The sequence below is a fragment of the Sander lucioperca genome, chromosome 1 (genome assembly GCF_008315115.2).
Source record: "Sander lucioperca isolate FBNREF2018 chromosome 1, SLUC_FBN_1.2, whole genome shotgun sequence".
In the NCBI taxonomy this organism is placed as follows: domain Eukaryota; kingdom Metazoa; phylum Chordata; class Actinopteri; order Perciformes; family Percidae; genus Sander; species Sander lucioperca.
The window spans coordinates 4,904,020-4,923,340 of record NC_050173.1 but is presented as its reverse complement, the minus strand read 5'-3'; the positions used below and the strand labels follow the sequence as shown (position 1 = coordinate 4,923,340).

The 19,321-nt window shown below is 40.4% G+C and overlaps 2 protein-coding genes across 2 annotated transcripts; both read right to left on the bottom strand.

Annotated features, from left to right (window-relative positions):
• Positions 1 to 463: 463 nt before the first annotated feature.
• On the bottom strand, positions 464 to 3,348 carry LOC118495372 (intracellular protein transport protein USO1-like). Its single transcript, XM_036002668.1, has one exon. It carries the CDS (start codon positions 3,318 to 3,320, stop codon positions 627 to 629), a length of 2,694 nt encoding a protein of 897 aa, XP_035858561.1. The 5' UTR covers positions 3,321 to 3,348; the 3' UTR covers positions 464 to 626.
• A 1-nt stretch (position 3,349) lies between these two features.
• Positions 3,350 to 5,620, bottom strand: LOC116036539 (girdin-like; the record flags this gene model as incomplete). Its single annotated transcript, XM_036006207.1, has 1 exon — positions 3,350 to 5,620. A coding segment is annotated over exon 1 (2,220 nt), but the record flags the coding sequence as incomplete, so codon positions are not given.
• Positions 5,621 to 19,321: the final 13,701 nt, after the last annotated feature.

Here is a 19,321-nt window from a genome sequence, read left to right as displayed (position 1 = left end):
GCTCTTTGGAGTCTCATCTTACATAATCTGTATTTTTCGTCAAATTGGTATCTGCTGATTTTATAGTTTTCCAAGAGGCGCTGTCTCTCTGACCCACTTTCTTTACATCTAAGAAACTATTACGAACTGCCTGAAACTGATTTTGTAGTTCCTTATTCCAGTATGGCTTTTTGGGTTTACTATTAGTAGATTGTCATACTGTACAGTCAAACAGTTAAAAAGTTTGGGGATGCAGGAAAGTGAGGTATTTAATTTCATTATTAATTTAATATTTAATTGGGTGGATTTCTGCAAACCTTAGGTCAACTGTTTAATATTCACATTTTAAAAATGTATTACCATTCATCCGAACAGAGGAAATGACAGGGAACTAATCTTATTTTTATTTTCATTGTTTTATTTTGTCTTAGTTAAGAGTACATGGCAAAAAAAAATGCTGCCCCGGGCGACTGCCCGCTTCGTCCGTGCCAAAAACTGCTACTGTTAATAGGCACAATAATACACTTATACTGAGTCAAAAATACAGGAAGTATAGGAGTATAAAAGAGGCCAAATTCTGAAGAGCAGAGCATCACGCTCTGAGGGGGCAGGGCCTACAACTCACAAAGGTGGGAGGTAACTAAAGTTCACAAGTTACTGGAACACCAGTAAAGGAGCCAACTTTTTGTCAATATCTTCTGGTGCATGGCGTTTTTCCCCACATGCTCTGCATTGATCTGATCGGCAACAGTCTTGACTTTAAAGGCTTGCACCTCAGGACTCTCAGTAAGCGACTGGATTTCTCTCTGAAAGTACTCATTTTCCTCCATCTTTAACTTCAGATGAGTTTGTAGGGTCTGCACTTCATCACAAAGCGCTTTCTCCTTCTGACGAGCTTTGAGCTGCTCCCGAGCACAAAAGTCTTTCTCTAGTCTGACCTTGTTCTTCGCCTCCTGAAGTTCTAGTTCCAGGCTGTTCTTTTGTTTGCTTGTGGACTCATTCTCCTCTTTCAGTGTGTAATACTTGTGCTCAAAAACCTTAAGTTCTTGCTGAATGTCTTTTAACTCCTGCACTTCTTGTTGCAGAGTCTCATGGTTACGTCTCATGGCCTCTTCTGCGTCACGCAACTTGTTGGTAAGCTCCTGGATTTCTTCTTTCAGGGTCTTGTTTTCTTGGCTCATCTCATTATAATTGTGTACAAAGCCTTTGAGTTCTTGTACAATACTTCTGAGCTCCTGAGTCTGTTCTTGAATAGCCGTATTCTTTTCAAGAATGGTCTCTTCTCCCTTACCCACCTTTGTTTTCAGCTCCTTGACTTCCTCTTTCAGGGCATGATTTTGTTGGTTTATAAACTCATTTTCCTGTGTCGTCATATAATAATTGTGCACAAATTCTTTGGCCTCCTGAAGATCTCTTTGCAAAGTCTGGTGTTCTTGTGCCATGGAATCCTTTTCATTTTGAAACCTTCGGTTCATCTCTTGAATCTCCTGTTTCAAGCTATTTATTTTTTGTCCCAAAGACTGGTTTTCTTGCTTCAATAGAGGAAGGACTTCCTGTTCTTTCAGACTTCTATTTAGCCGTTGAACTTCTTTTTGCAGAGTGTTGTTCAGGGTCAGTTCTTCTATTTCTTGGTGCAAAGTCTTGTTCTCAATTTCTAAGTCCTTTAACTTAGTCTGCACCTCTTTGTTCAGGATGTTCCTTTGTTTGCTTGTGGACTCATTCTCCTCTTTCAATGTGTAATACTTGTGCTCAAAAACCTTAAGTTCTTGCTGAATGTCTTTTAACTCCTGCACTTCTTGTTGCAGAGTCTCATGGTTACGTCTCATGGCCTCTTCTGCGTCACGCAACTTGTTGGTAAGCTCTTGGATTTCTTCTTTCAGGGTCTTGTTTTCTTGGCTCATCTCATTATAATTGTGTGCAAAGCCTTTGAGTTCTTGTAGAATACTTCTGAGCTCCTGAGCCTGTTCTTGAATAGCCGTATTCTTTTCAAGAATGGCCTCTTCTCCCTTACCCACCTTTGTTTTCAGCTCCTTGACTTCCTCTTTCAGGGCATGATTTTGTTGGTTTATAAACTCATTTTCCTGTGTCGTCATATAATAATTGTGCACAAATTCTTTGGCCTCCTGAAGATCTCTTTGCAAAGTCTGGTGTTCTTGTGCCATGGAATCCTTTTCATTTTGAAACCTTCGGTTCATCTCTTGAATCTCCTGTTTCAAGCTATTTATTTTTTGTCCCAAAGACTGGTTTTCTTGCTTCAATAGAGGAACGACTTCCTGTTCTTTCAGACTTCTATTTAGCCGTTGAACTTCTTTTTGCAGAGTGTTGTTCAGGGTCAGTTCTTCTATTTCTTGGTGCAAAGTCTTGTTCTCAATTTCTAAGTCCTTTAACTTAGTCTGCACCTCTTTGTTCAGGATGTTCCTTTGTTTGCTTGTGGACTCATTCTCCTCTTTCAATGTGTAATACTTGTGCTCAAAAACCTTAAGTTCTTGCTGAATGTCTTTTAACTCCTGCACTTCTTGTTGCAGAGTCTCATGGTTACGTCTCATGGCCTCTTCTGCGTCACGCAACTTGTTGGTAAGCTCTTGGATTTCTTCTTTCAGGGTCTTGTTTTCTTGGCTCATCTCATTATAATTGTGTGCAAAGCCTTTGAGTTCTTGTAGAATACTTCTGAGCTCCTGAGCCTGTTCTTGAATAGCCGTATTCTTTTCAAGAATGGCCTCTTCTCCCTTACCCACCTTTGTTTTCAGCTCCTTGACTTCCTCTTTCAGGGCATGATTTTGTTGGTTTATAAACTCATTTTCCTGTGTCGTCATATAATAATTGTGCACAAATTCTTTGGCCTCCTGAAGATCTCTTTGCAGAGTCTGGTGTTCTTGTGCCATGGAATCCTTTTCATTTTGAAACCTTCGGTTCATCTCTTGAATCTCCTGTTTCAAGCTATTTATTTTTTGTCCCAAAGACTGGTTTTCTTGCTTCAATAGAGGAAGGACTTCCTGTTCTTTCAGACTTCTATTTAGCCGTTGAACTTCTTTTTGCAGAGTGTTGTTCAGGGTCAGTTCTTCTATTTCTTGGTGCAAAGTCTTGTTCTCAATTTCTAAGTCCTTTAACTTAGTCTGCACCTCTTTGTTCAGGATGTTCCTTTGTTTGCTTGTGGACTCATTCTCCTCTTTCAATGTGTAATACTTGTGCTCAAAAACCTTAAGTTCTTGCTGAATGTCTTTTAACTCCTGCACTTCTTGTTGCAGAGTCTCATGGTTACGTCTCATGGCCTCTTCTCCGTCACGCAACTTGTTGGTAAGCTCCTGGATTTGTTCTTTCAGGGTCTCGTTTTCTTGGCTCATCTCATTATAATTGTGTGCAAAGCCTTTGAGTTCTTGTAGAATACTTTGAGCTCCTGAGCCTGTTCTTGAATAGCCGTATTCTTTTCAAGAATGGCCTCTTCTCCCTTACCCACCTTTGTTTTCAGCTCCTTGACTTCCTCTTTCAGGGCATGATTTTGTTGGTTTATAAACTCATTTTCCTGTGTCGTCATATAATAATTGTGCACAAATTCTTTGGCCTCCTGAAGATCTCTTTGCAAAGTCTGGTGTTCTTGTGCCATGGAATCCTTTTCATTTTGAAACCTTCGGTTCATCTCTTGAATCTCCTGTTTCAAGCTATTTATTTTTTGTCCCAAAGACTGGTTTTCTTGCTTCAATAGAGGAAGGACTTCCTGTTCTTTCAGACTTCTATTTAGCCGTTGAACTTCTTTTTGCAGAGTGTTGTTCAGGGTCAGTTCTTCTATTTCTTGGTGCAAAGTCTTGTTCTCAATTTCTAAGTCCTTTAACTTAGTCTGCACCTCTTTGTTCAGGATGTTCCTTTGTTTGCTTGTGGACTCATTCTCCTCTTTCAATGTGTAATACTTGTGCTCAAAAACCTTAAGTTCTTGCTGAATGTCTTTTAACTCCTGCACTTCTTGTTGCAGAGTCTCATGGTTACGTCTCATGGCCTCTTCTCCGTCACGCAACTTGTTGGTAAGCTCCTGGATTTGTTCTTTCAGGGTCTCGTTTTCTTGGCTCATCTCATTATAATTGTGTGCAAAGCCTTTGAGTTCTTGTAGAATACTTTTGAGCTCCTGAGCCTGTTCTTGAATAGCCGTATTCTTTTCAAGAATGGCCTCTTCTCCCTTACCCACCTTTGTTTTCAGCTCCTTGACTTCCTCTTTCAGGGCATGATTTTGTTGGTTTATAAACTCATTTTCCTGTGTCGTCATATAATAATTGTGCACAAATTCTTTGGCCTCCTGAAGATCTCTTTGCAAAGTCTGGTGTTCTTGTGCCATGGAATCCTTTTCATTTTGAAACCTTCGGTTCATCTCTTGAATCTCCTGTTTCAAGCTATTTATTTTTTGTCCCAAAGACTGGTTTTCTTGCTTCAATAGAGGAAGGACTTCCTGTTCTTTCAGACTTCTATTTAGCCGTTGAACTTCTTTTTGCAGAGTGTTGTTCAGGGTCAGTTCTTCTATTTCTTGGTGCAAAGTCTTGTTCTCAATTTCTAAGTCCTTTAACTTAGTCTGCACCTCTTTGTTCAGGATGTTCCTTTGTTTGCTTGTGGACTCATTCTCCTCTTTCAATGTGTAATACTTGTGCTCAAAAACCTTAAGTTCTTGCTGAATGTCTTTTAACTCCTGCACTTCTTGTTGCAGAGTCTCATGGTTACGTCTCATGGCCTCTTCTCCGTCACGCAACTTGTTGGTAAGCTCCTGGATTTGTTCTTTCAGGGTCTCGTTTTCTTGGCTCATCTCATTATAATTGTGTGCAAAGCCTTTGAGTTCTTGTAGAATACTTTTGAGCTCCTGAGCCTGTTCTTGAATAGCCGTATTCTTTTCAAGAATGGCCTCTTCTCCCTTACCCACCTTTGTTTTCAGCTCCTTGACTTCCTCTTTCAGGGCATGATTTTGTTGGTTTATAAACTCATTTTCCTGTGTCGTCATATAATAATTGTGCACAAATTCTTTGGCCTCCTGAAGATCTCTTTGCAAAGTCTGGTGTTCTTGTGCCATGGAATCCTTTTCATTTTGAAACCTTCGGTTCATCTCTTGAATGTCCTCTTTCAAGCTATTTATTTTTTGTCCCAAAGACTGGTTTTCTTGCTTCAATAGAGGAAGGACTTCCTGTTCTTTCAGACTTCTATTTAGCCGTTGAACTTCTTTTTGCAGAGTGTTGTTCAGGGTCAGTTCTTCTATTTCTTGGTGCAAAGTCTTGTTCTCAATTTCTAAGTCCTTTAACTTAGTCTGCACCTCTTTGTTCTGTTTGCGAACATCCTCAATTTCGTTGCACAGAGCCTTCTTTTCACTGTGCAGGATGTCAGTGTCTTTGCGGAGGGTGGCATTTTCAGTGCATAACACCTCGTTCTCTATTTGGAGGGCCCTTTTATTGCTGTTTCTGGTGTACTTGAATTTCTCACGAAGGCCCTCAATGTTTTCACGGAGTTCCCCATTCTGTCTTTGAAGGTCCCTGTTCTTTCTGAAGAGGACCTCGTTTTCTCGGTGGTGGGCTGTGTTCTCATCACTCACAGGCCTGAGAGTGCCAGACTGCTCTTGCTGTGCCATTTTTTTGCTTTCTGTCAAAACAAAATGTCTGTATCAATGAGCTGTATTGTGTTTTTTAAGTGCTCTCGCTACAGTGCAGCGGACTAAATCCTATAGTGAAATGTAATCCTTTCAGTTCCTTCCCTTTGAACCTACATTCTATGATGTCACAAAGGCAATATTCTAATATTCTGCTCAGTGGAATTGCATTGCTAGGCAACAGATTGGGTCCATGTTTACTTCCTGTCAGCTGATGTCATTCATATACAAACTCATAGAAATAGAATGGTCATTTTAATCCAAATCAAAATAGCAGTATGGTCAAAGCAGCAGCCATTTTTATGTGCACCGTTGCCATGGCAACATATAATCCTCTGTAATAACCGACTTGTGGAAAATCGCCGAGGTGAGGTTTTGCATTAATGGCCTTAAGGCTCTGCTATGTTCAGCAGCTAGCCGCCCACATTGACTTTTTTTATAGGCTGTTGATTATTGCAGCATTAAAGGGGCTATATGACATTCAAAGACTGGGCCGGGATTATATGGTACATTATGGATTTCTAAGGAGGTCGTTATTATATTAACTATTTTTAAGTTTATATCAACTGTAGCCAGACAACCCGCAACATAGCAGGCTAACATCATGTTAGCTTGATTAGCTGAGTAGCTAATGTATAAAGAAAGTTAGCCTGTTACTAGTTAATCTGTTACTAAACCTGAACGTGTTCCTACTCTGAATGTAACATTCCTGCACAGCAGTTTCCCGCCTCAACATAAAAAAATACTACAGAATATCTTCCCACTAGCCTTATCATTAGCTGAGAAAACCTTTGCACTTAATTCACTGAAATGTTTTTATCAAACTACAATTGACTATCAAATCAATAAAAACAGTGTAAACTGCCACTACATCAACAATACCAGATACATTAAAACACATTAAAGCTATAGTGAGTAGTTTCTGTCGCCCCAATGAGGAATTCTAATTAATGACAACCACACTGTCGGTGCGTCCACATGAGACAAGCCTGGTCACGGATGCACCCCCACCCTTCCTCCACGCAGTTGCTAGTATGTAAGGAGGACACGGATGATTAAAAAATCATGATGGACTCTTCAGAAAAGGTAATTATCTTTGCTGGAGCATCTGCGTGGCAAATTCACCGGACACCACAATCTTCTGAAGATAGCCATACTGAGACATACAGAGAGAGTTGTGTGGAGCTGAAGGAGTTCCACAGTATTGAAGGTGTATGATGTAAACCCTCTGAAATAAAAGATTATAAATTATAATTATGTTAATGATGGTGCTGCAGCATCAGAATGGGATTAGTAGGCCTAGGACTTTTAATAATAATAATAATAATAATAATAATAATAATAATAATAATAATGTATACTTTATTAATCCCGCAAGGGGAAATTACAGTGTTTTCACTGTGTTGTTATTATTATACACATTACACACATGCCTGAATTGCACACACATGCTCAGTACCTATACATGCACTAATGGAGAGATGTCAGAGTGAGGGAGCTGCCCATGGAAAGGCGCCACGAGCAGTTGGGGGTTCGGTGCCTTGCTCAAGAGCACCTTGGCAGTGCCCAGGAGGTGAACTGGCACCTCTCCAGCTACCAGTCCACCACCATACTTTGTCCGTATGGGGACTTGAACCAGCGACAGTTGACTCAGAGTTAAGCGCGTGCACCACCACTATAAAAAGGCAGCATGAATGGAGCCATGATACTACGATTCATCATGGTAACAACCACAAACAAACTGTATGCGCACATACAGCGAGTTTGAACATATATTTTGTTAAAAAAGCAACGCAGCGGCTGCTGAAAAAGAGCGAGAATTTGCATGGGAAAACATTGCTGCTAGAGTAAATGCATAAATTCCAATATAGTGTATTAATATCATATTTAACCATAAGTATAATATTACTGGTGAAATGGTATTGAACCTATAATCTATTTAATTTAGGTGCAATCCTGCGGCCGAAAAAGTACTAGGCCTACTAATCCCATTCTGATGCTGCAGCACCATCATTAACAGACTTATAATTCATAATCTTTTATTTCAAAGGGTTTACATCACTCACCTGCAATACTGTGGAACTCCTTTTTAATGGCTCTTACTGGTTTGTGTCCAGGGAACACTACAAAAACGTTTAAAGGTATACTATGTAACTTTTCCCTCTTCAGTCCCTCTACAGGTTGTCTCATTGGAACTACATCCGCGTGAGCTGTAGTTCCAACGAGACAACCTGTAGGGGGACCGAAGAGGGAAAAGTTACATAGTATGCCTTTAAAACATGTTTCAGAGCGAGTCACATTCTTCTGACGGCCCTGCATACAGAGGCTTTACTAAAATGCTCCGCATCACCAATGTTGTAAAGAAAACTGCCGTTTGCAAAAAAATGTAATGTGACACAAAGAATCTGCTGGGATGTAAGAGCATATCCACGATGGGTGATGTTAGTGATATGAGGACAGATAAGGTTATGTAGGCTTGATAGACTGATAGACTGGGAAGAAAAACGATACCGCTCAAATAGGTATAGGCTAGTATCTGGAAATGAAAATGCATCTATAGTCGGGGCCTCAATATCATCTCCCGACGTATGTTTAACTCCCTGCGAAGTAATCCAGCTTCTTCATCAACGGGATCGTCGACAAAAGGAAATGCCATGTTTTGAGAAAAAAAACGTATAGTCTGCCTAACACAGTTAGTAAACCAACCCTGTTTTTTTTATTCATGCAGATAAAATGAGCCTGATACAGACTGAATGAATGAATGAATGAATGAGGAAATGAAAGTGTGAGTAACCCCTCTCTCTCAAGTTTGATTAACCTCCCTTTCTGAAACAGAAAACCCAGAGTTTCCCTCATCTCAGGATTAACAAACTAAGAGTTTTCACTAAACCTGCTTTCTGAAACGGACCCCAGGTCTGACAACGGATCTTAAACTATGAAATAAAGCCAGTTGATCTGGATTCTCTGCGCCGCCTCACAAACCACTGAGTCATCAAACAACTGAACCAGGAAGAACCCTCTTTAATCTGGCACGTTGCTAATGGTAATTCCCAGAACCAGGGGAATAAAGACTTTGTTGAGCGGAGGATTTAAACGTCTACTTCCTGAATTCCTGAAAACGGGATCGACTGGATCTAAACGTTTCACCGATTAGAAAGATCAGACTCTTCACGACAGGGCTCCAGACTAAATGTTGTTACTAAGAGCGCTGTAGCCCCTAACTGGAAGATTTGACAGACAGAAAATGTAGGGGCGCACACCTTAAATCAACCTGCAACACAATACTTAACATTTCCCCAACTTTAACTGTTTTACTGATAAATGCTTTAGCAATAAATACAGAAACTACAATATGCTGTTTTATTTTAGTTCAGTCAAATTTTAATTGAATGGTTCTTAACAAATGCACATTCAGGAGATGTAAACGAAGTATCATTATTGTTACTGTATTGTATTATTGCCTCAGCCTCATACAGGCTCTCCCTCCTGCTCCCGTACCGTGCAACTCCACACAGTACAACAGGAGTGTCGCCATATGAACTTATGTTCAACAGGAAAATGAGCACAAAGGTGAACATCGGTCCAGCAAGCAAATCTACCCTGCTGCCGGAGAAGCAGCTGCACAACCGTGTCACCTCCAAACAAAACGCATCAAAAGCCTACACAGATGTGAGGAGAGGTGCACAAGTACCAAGGATTAAAGATGGAAGCCTAGTAAGAGTACGGAAACCCTTCCATGTCAAGAAAGCACTGTCAGAATTCCACAGACTTGCCAGGGTTGTACGGAGAGCTGGTGCAAGTGCGTATGTGCTGGAAGATGGACGTACATGGAACGCTACTCATCTCTCTGTCTGGTTCCTGACAGTGTAACAGACACCATTGAAAGTCCTGTTCCTGTACCTGAGCCGGGACCTGCACGACTGCTGGATGGTGACTTTGGGGGGAAACTATTGAAGAGGGAATGACGATGTGAAATGAAGAAAAAAACAAGGACATTGAAAAAGTGACTGGAAGCAAACTATAATTTGAATGTTGTTTTTGCTTGTGAAATTGTTTGCTTAATTCCACTTAAGTTGAAAGCTACTGTTAAGTAAAGTAAAGTAGTGTGATAGACATAAGGTTGCCTGCTATAACTGTTAAATTGATACTATTACTGGAAAGAAGAGTTTGTTAATGCTACGTAAGATAAGGGAGACATTTAAGATAGCATTAGTCTACAGCCGAGGTCTAAGTGATTTAAGAGACGGCGTATTAACCTTTATTTTACCTGGTGAGCTTCCTAAGCAAGAGGGGAAATACAGCATGTTGTGTAACAGGTTTAACCACTAGATGTCGCTGTAGACCACAAGACATTGTACTGCATGTTTTGTACAACATTGTGTGATGAAGAAGAACAGTAAAAATCAAAGTTAAGTTGATGCTGTTGTCTCGCTCTCGTCTGTTCTGCTGTGGACTACCTGCAATATAACACATAAAGATCATATTTTATGTGTCATCATATTTTGAATAATTGTGTAAGTGTTTTAAGGAGAACAGTCCACATATTATGGGCTGTGTTAAAAAACAAGTCTCCACCTCACCTGCATCATTGCACGGACTGTCAATCATGACAATCATTTCCAAGGTTATATAACTCCGCCTTTCAGGCCTGGGACTCTATTTTCCCTCCAAACATATCATATTGAATGTTTTGCCTCACAATTTGATAGATTGTTCTGTTTATGCTAGATTGCAGAGTTCAATCCTGTTAAGTAAAGAGAAAATTAATTGTGGATTGTGGATGCATTAATGATGTAAGTCAAGATGAGTTTATCCTGATTTGTTATTACTGATTTTTTTTAATAATGCTCATCCAATCTGTCTCTCAGACATTTGTTTAGACCGAATCATCTACCATCTACCAATCCCTAACCAATTGTACACCATTTCTCTACATTGACAACAATTACATGTTGGTACCACTGGATCCTGTGTTTATATGTGCACACCACATCAGATGTTCAGTGAGCCAACACCACCATCACAATATAGTTTTTTCAGGCTGATTTTCATTTTTGTTCTATAATGTGGTAAATTCAGAGGTACAGATGTATATGGATATGCGATAAGGGGGTTGTATTTGGATTCAAGAGTCAAGTAATATCTTTTATTCTGTTTCATTGGGGGCCTGAAGAGGTCTGTATGATTCCCCGGCAGGTAATAAATAACACCATGTTCCTCTATTACCGGCACAATGTTTTCAGTGCCTCTCTGATACGATGCTGTATAATGGAGAAAACCTCTCATGGCTTTTGAATTCCAGCAACAAAAACATTGTTTGTAGACATTTCAGAAGTAAGTGGTGCAAAACCTGTTTTATGTCCAACAAGGACCTTGCTTTTTTTAAAGAAACACTGGGACATTCAGTGTGCCGACTGATGAAAGTTACAAAAATTTTAACCTCAGAACAAATTGCTGTGTGCTTTCTCTCCATGTTCGTAGCAAAAGTATCTTTCTAAAAGTATCGGAGTGCTGCAGATCCAAACTATGTTTTAGTGAAGATAGGAGGATATCTTGGATTTATCTTATGAAACCTGGATCATTTGATTGCATTGTGACATGTACTGGTCAGTTGTCATGGTTAGAGTAATAGGTTAGCGGTAGTAATGGCCAAATTAACTTCATAAAGCTTTGTGAACCATTTTCTTTTCTAAACCCATTAGATGGCGCTCTTGGTCTAAAGAAAAAGGGATGTCCATTCAGTGCGCTTTCAACCCTTTGTTGAGCAGAGAGCGCCACCTAGAGCGCCACTTAGAAAATAAAGGAAATGGTTCATGAAGCTTCATAAAGCTTTATTGGGCCATCACTAGTTAGCGGCTCCTGGGCAAAAATAAGCAGTTTGGCCCCTATTGACCCCACCTTCACCTACTGACTTGTGTTTATGTTCCATGTTGCCTCCAAGACCTGTAATGTACAGTGCACCAAGCAGACTACACATGGCAGTTTTTCAACTACTACCAATAGGCCTGCACAATAAATTGTTATAAAATAATAAAATCTGGATTCACCCCTGTTCATGATAAAATTTTTAAATGACTTCAATTTTTTTTTTCTTTTTTTTTCCTTCAATTAATTTATTGAAAGCATTTGACATTGACATTAACATGTTTTAATTATGTAAAGACATGTTCAAGGACTTCAGATAGAGCCTGATAGGCCATATTTAGTTCAATGTGTTATATGTCACTATTTTTGGTAGCCTACTGCAGTGGTTCCCAACCTGGGGGGACCCCTCAGGGGGGCGGCAAAGATCACAGGGGGTGCGCAAGTCTTTATCTGGTTTGAGGTTGAGGTAAAAAAAAAATATTTGCACATGTTAAACAAATTATGATAATACACTAGAATATATAATGTATACAAAAGTCTGTATAAAAACTATATATTTTTGTTCTCGCTTAAAATTGTAGGCAGGCTACTTAGTAGGCCAAACCTCTGGGACCTCTTAACCTGTGGCCCTTGCTGTCATCAGGTCAGCTGCTAGCTGCTATCATCCTCGTTTTTCCTGCCGCCACGGCATCACTATTTTATGAATGAAACATAGCGGAGAAACGTAAAAGTGCTGATAACTCCTCTGTATCAAAAAAGAAAGTAAGGCTCTATCTTGACAATTACCTCAACTTCGGTTTCAGAGGTGGGGCTCAGCTTTTCTTAGACATAAGTAGGGGGGGCGCCAAGGAAAAAAGGTTGGGAACCACTGGCCTACTGTACTTAAATGGCCAGTATGTACTTTATTTTCTTTATTCATTGAAGCCTCTACGTTTACAGGCTTGTGGTGATGCGCAATGTGCTAGAGGTACAAAAAAAATATGTTATGTATATGTTTGGTACTGCCAATTTGTTTTGTTTTGTCATGGTTCATGTGTGCAATAAACATTACACTTTGTGAGAAAAAAATCGTGGCAGAGAATCGTGATATCAGTTCTAAGCTAAAAAATGATTTGGTGATTCATATTTTTCCCCCAAATTGTGCAGGCCTAATGCTGCGTTCCAGGCTACCCGTAACTCGTGTTTTCACAACCTTCTACCCGTGAAAGTGCCTTGGAACAGCAGTCAAACCTGTAACTTACTACTTGTGAACTCGTACCAGATCGTTGTACTCCCAGTTACAGTTTTTGACATCACACACACTTAAACAACAATGGCGACCCCTGTTGATGCTGTACAGACGCCGGTGATTAACAGTGACAAATAAATAAACATAAACAGGCAATGTAAAGTAATTCCGCACATTGTAATCAAAACAATATACATATGATTGTGTACTACTACAGGTTATGTTTATTAAATGAAGCCCAAAATATGTCATGACTAGAAATCGCTAGTATCAGCTAGCGCTAGCTAGCGCTAGCTAACGTCAGCGTTAGGTAGCCACTAGCTAACGTTAGCGTTAGGTAGCCTAACCTGAACCCTGCCAACGGCACAATGTTTAGCTAGCCAGCTCTTGACTTTGCCTGGAACGCTACCAAGTCGTGAGTCGTGACTTGAAGTCGTAACTTACGGGCTAAAGATTGCATCTGGAACGCAGCATTACTACCGAATAGTCCTCCAAATCAAACAGCAATAATGTTGTTAGTAACTGCCCTTTAGAGCACATAGAACAGCAGGACAACATGAATTGTCCGTGCCTTTCAAAGTCAAATCAGTGTTGAAAAATGAATCAGTTTTATTGTGCGACAATGCGTACGGTTACATTTTAAGTTAGGTATAAAAAAACAGCTCGGTTAGGGAAAGATCATGGTTTGGGTTTAAATAAGAACTTTGGGAAGGTTAAGGAAGCTTCATCGTCATGGTTACAATAATAAACCTTAGTGAAGGAACCAAAGTGTTGACTGTTGGTATGGAAACAGGAAACAAACGGCAGTTTCTCCTTACAACTCGTTGATCAATCCATTCACCCTGACCTGCTCCTTATGCAGACTGAATAGCTCTATAATAACATCACCTGATTTCCTCCTTTGCTCCCATCATAACTACGATCAGGGCTGGAATGGGACTCATTTTCATGCCTCAGACCAGCCCACTTTAGTTCACAACCTATTATGTATAATTATAGCTTCACTACGTCATCCAATAACATTTCCAATTCATTGCAAATAAGTGTACATTTAGTTTCACATAAGATATGAGAATATGCACGCACACACACAGACACACATATGATAAATATAAGAAAAGGAGCAAAATAAATGTCTGTTACAACAAAGTGTCTTACACTGGCCTCAGGTGGCATTTCAACATACCATTTTGCATTTAACAAAGCACTGATTCGTATTTTTTTTTTTATTGGTTTATTTGATAGGGACCATGCATATTTATGAACATTGTTGTATAAAAACACCATGTAAATATGCCAGAATTAGTTAAAATAACTACTTTCCATCTGCAGTCCCTAGGCAGTAAATTATGTATCAGTATCATAAATCATGCCATAAAGCCACACAATTCCTTAAGACTAAACTTGAACGTTGGTTTGTAGGCAACAACAGATGCAACAAGAAAATCAACTGGAATGACAAAAAACAATGCAAGTAAATGCAGATGAAATATCAAATTCTAAACCAGTATACAGTACATGTACAACCCCAGCTCTGGGTAAGCAAGGTAAAGGAGGAAACAAAGTCAAAGAGGTTAAATTTGATAAAGTAAATAGAAAAAAAGAACAAAAAAAAATTTTGTGTGGACACTTTGCTCCTGCAGAGTGAGAAGGAAAGGCATTTTAAAGCTTTGTCAGGTGCCACTGATTGGTCAGGAGCAGTTGATTGTTGGTCAGACTTCCTGAAACAAAGAACCAGAACAGGCAGGTGTACAGACACACTACAGGATGGAACAACATGGGCTGCATGGGCCCTTATTTGATAGCTCCTCGGTCCTCGGCTGAACCGGACGTTGTTCTGTCCCTCCTCGGTGAAGGCCAATCAAAGCTGTTATTTCTGCCGGAGTGAGCATCGAGGAGGGATCATCGAGGAGCTATAGGCGAGGATACATGAGAGCAGCCTTCCCGGAACCCCTGCAACTGAAGGAGTTGCTAACGCTGACCATATAGCTGACGAATTCATGTGACGCTTCAGAGGAAAGGACGTCTCATCCTTCTAAAACACATTTGCTTGTTGCATCTCTCCTCGCATTATTGCCTCGGGAGGCAAGTGGAGAACTCAAGGAGGCAATTTAAGATGCAGCGATGGTCATTTTTGGCACAAAAAGAACACCATAGTTACAGGGCCTGGGAGTGTCTTGGTATGATATGTTGGCTGGTTTAAATCCATTTTTGGAACTACACCTGGTATCTAGGCTGGTGTATGAAACCTTGTACAGTATTTAAATCCTTTCTGGTGTAATATATTTCTTTCACTGCTCAGCTCTCTTTAAATATACACAAATGACATTGGTGATATTGTCCTTAAAACTAAATCAGCCATTAAGTGCCAGCTACTGTACTGCTTGTGACCAACAGATGGCACTGTGACACCATTTATCACCTAGAAGTCCCTCGGCTCTTCTCTCCTTTTCGGCCTCCTCTTCAACTCCTAACAGAGAAACATCTTAAGTATTCTACACAAAAACTGGGTTTACTCTTCTGATGCAGTTTACATTAACGTAAATAGAATACAGTAACTTCCCAAGTGTTTGTTTAAAAAAGGTTGTTTTCATATAAAACGACCCATGATTTCAGCAAAAAATCCTCAATTTTGGTAAGAATTAATTGACACATTCATGTCACAACAATGTCAATGGAATTAATATTCCAACGTATTGTTTAGACTTTCACACTTTGTTTTGCGGTGCTTTTCTCTCCTTCCCTTTCCCGTCTCACCCTTTAATGAGATATCGTAACACAGACATGATGTTTGAAGAAGTAAAATATTCCAAGCAGAGAGATGCAGGAGTAGTCCAGTGCATAACATATGTGAATCAGAGATTCCACGTACTGTGCTGAATGGAGGCTCATTCATTTCTAATGAGAGGATCCTCTCCCACTGCATATTTCTTATATACCAGTAGGTGTTGCACTGGATTATTCATGCAAAAAGTAAATGTATAAATGTATAGATGTTAGCCCTCGCAGTGACTCTGTTGCAATGAGGCAGAAAGACATGGCTTTGCATTCACACACACACACACACACACACACACACACACACACACACACACACACACACACACACACACACACACACACACTCAAACTGGGAAGTAACCAGGTATTGTGCGTCATCAGCAAAGCTACGGATAAAATATCCGGACTGAGAGAGAGACAGATGGATGAGAGAAAAGCGAAACACGAGAGGAGGAGGGGAAGGAGAGGAAGAAAGAAAGAGGGGGAGGAGAAAGCGAGAGAGCGCAAAAGAAGAAAACAGATGGAGAGATAGAAAGTGTCACAGAGGGGCGAGTTAAATGACATTAATGATGCATTGGTGTGAAGTGGCTGTGAATCTCAACACTCTCCCTCTCTTTCTCGTTACCATGGTTGCTGCTGCTGACATACCGATCGCAGAGTGCAGATAATGAAGTCAGGTGTGTGTGTGTGTGTGTGTGTGTGTGTCTGACATTGTCTCATGGTAAAGAGTTGAGCAGTTTGAATACCTACACTAGCTTGGAAAGTCTGCAGGGAAAATCCCAACTTCAGATATGAATATGGAGCCACACAAATAATGGTTGACAAGGGTTACACACACACACACACACACACACACACACACACACACACACACACACACACACACACACACGCAGAGGTAAATGGTAATAAGTAGAGCACTGAATTGATGGCCGTATGAATTAATGTCAGTTACCTTGGCAACCACAGCTCATGCAATAAGAAACTAAGAAAGCAAGCTCAGAGAGAACGAGGGAGAGATGGAGAAGAAACAACAGACAAACACAAAAGTCCAAAAATTCAATTCTATTCAATTTGATTTATAGTGTCAAATCATAACAGAATTTATCTCAGGACACTTTACAGATAGAGACCCAATAGATTCCCCCAGTCTGTGACCCATCAAGCTGAGTGGTTCAGGTCAGGAAAAGCACTGCATAGATCAGTGCAACAGTTATTGCTTTTTTCCATCTTTGGTGCTTAGCACTGGTTGCTGTATTGTTTTTGTGCTTCCCAGAAATCCCCTGTCAATCAAACATTGTGTCTGTCTCACTGCAGGGGCTGCTCCTCTCTTTCCATGTCCAAACTGACTGGCTACAGTGAAAACACACATTTGTCTCTGCTTTTTGACCTTCTGCCAGTCAGCATTTTTCACTTTGTAAACCTATAACGTGCACAAAAAAGATATATAACACAATAAAGGTAAGGGAAAAAGCCCAAAAGCATAATATGAGCACTTTAAGGGTTCGACACGATAAAATTTTAATTGGTTCGATGCGTGTGTGTGCAGCAGCAGTGGAGTGGCTGGGGATCAGCGGCTAGAGCGGTTCGTCTATTAATCGCAATCCCTGGCTCCTCCTGTCCTCATGTTGTCCCCAGTAGCTCCCAATGGTTAAGCCAGCGTCTTGCATGATACTGGAGCTTGCTGCCATCATTGTGAGTCTATAAGAGGTCCATTTACCAAATACTGTTTGCCTTTATTACAGGTTATGACCACAGTCAAATCACTATTTTATATTCGTTCAGTTGTCCGACAACAAAAACAGGAAAATATGAGACTGTCCTCCCCTAGAAACGCTCCCAAAAGGTTGTTTGTTCAAGCAGCAATTACAGCGCATATTAACGGTTATAGTGGTGATAGTAATTATGACGGGAGCAAAGCAGAAAGTAATGTGACAAGATATAGGTAAGGAGGCAGGTTGGGGTGGTGGATGGGTCAAAGAAACACTATTCTCACATTGCCAGACCTTCCTCCACAGCGCTGCCTAGGAGGGTCTGGCTAGTCCACACAGCATTCCGGGATGGGAGAAAAACGTGCTCTGGTTTATGTCTTTAAACCAATCACAATCGTCTTGGGCGGTGCTAAGCGCTGGATGGAGCGGTTTCACTGCAAAATAGCCTCGGGAAGGAACTTGTTTTGGTGGCGAGCTCTGGAATTAAAATGGCTGTCGAGTGTGTGATGAGAATTTCACTCAAAAAAAGATAAATATAATTTGATTGTCGGGTTTAGCTCGGAGGATGTTTCCCGAAATCGAGCGGAAATCAGAATGCTTCACAGAGAAAGAGGAAGGTGAGGGACATCCGGCCAAAAATTAGTAACATCCGGCGGAACCTGCGGCACCGGAACAATCCTGTAAATGAAACGTCTTCGATATAGACTAAAAAAACACAGAACTTTCACCTAGGTGTTTCGTCTCCCGTTTGAAAATGAAAGTAAACAGCAAGTTTTTATTTCAACTTACTGGAAGTGAAGTAACGTCTGATTTGAACCCAAACCATGATGTTTTTCTAAACCTAACAAAGTAGTGTTGGTGCCTAAACATAACCAAGTAAAACATAACCGTACCGTTTATAAGTCAACATAACTGACTGTGTTTCACAACGTTAACGTGTTTAAAGTGCCCATATTATGAAAAAAACACTTTTTCTGGGATTTGGGGTGTTATTTTGTGTGGTCCACACGCATACAAACTTTGAAAAAAAACCATCCATGCTGTTTTGAGTGAGATACGGTTTATGAATGTGTCTTGCCTTCAGTCTCTGGGTGAGCTGGTCAAAATCTGCACAGCTTTCTACATCACTAGGGGCCTAGGGGGCTAACCGTTAGCATGCTAGATCGTTCTCAATGGCAAAACACTGCTACAACACACACAAATTCACCCTAATCTACAAAATAATAAATAGTTTTGAAGGTATTCCACGCAAAGTTGGTCGTGCTACTGCACATGTGTGACTGACCACAGAGATGTTACAGAAGTTAAGAGGTCTCACTCTGTAGCTAAAACAGAAACCTGACAGCGTATGAAAGGAGGAGCTGCAGCAATGTGCAGTAGAACAAAAAGATGGTGTTTTTTGAAAATTAAACCATGTAAACCTATTCTGGTACAACCTCAAAATACAATTATGAACATGAAAATGAGCATAATATGAGGACATTTAAGTGAAGATGCAGTGCATGAGCTGGAATGTACTGTCAGAAGGTCTTATGAAGACATAAACATGCCCTATATATTAAACAAAACTACATTGTTAGTTGGGCTGTGATGGAGAGCAGGAGGGGACACAACAGAGATTTAACAGCTGAGACAAAGTGACTGAGCTGTAAAGTATGCAGACTTCCTTGTAATTCTGATTAAAGGTACACTGTGTAGTGTTTTAAGTATTTTATTAGCTAAAATGAATGTCTTCATTCATAAATTTGTCCTCATTGGTGTAAAATTACCTCGTAAGCGAAGAATTTCTTATCTGTATTTACATTGGACGGGCAAGTCCAAGGAGGCTTCCATGTCGTTCCGCCATTTTGAAAAACTATAATCGCTGACAGGGACATAAAGCAGTAGCCTACCTGTCTAGCATATCCACAACGCGTTTTCGTTCAGAGCCAGCATCACGTGACTGAAACCAGCTGAAACGGAGAAGGAGATCATCAGTGAGAGGCCCTTATTACTGCCCCGGCAAATTTGAAAGCCTGCACTGCACTTTAGTTCATAATGGAGGATCATACTTATGCCGAGCCAAAGGAGAAGGAATCCTCATCGCCAAAAAAGTGAAAATTGGAAGACATGTTGTCATAGCTTCTTGGTACATAACGGCTACCGTAG

Coding starts and splice junctions, on each gene's coding strand:
- LOC118495372 (XM_036002668.1), bottom strand. CDS start 3,320: ATGAGCCAAGAAAACGAGACCCTGAAAGAACAAATCCAGGAGCTTACC.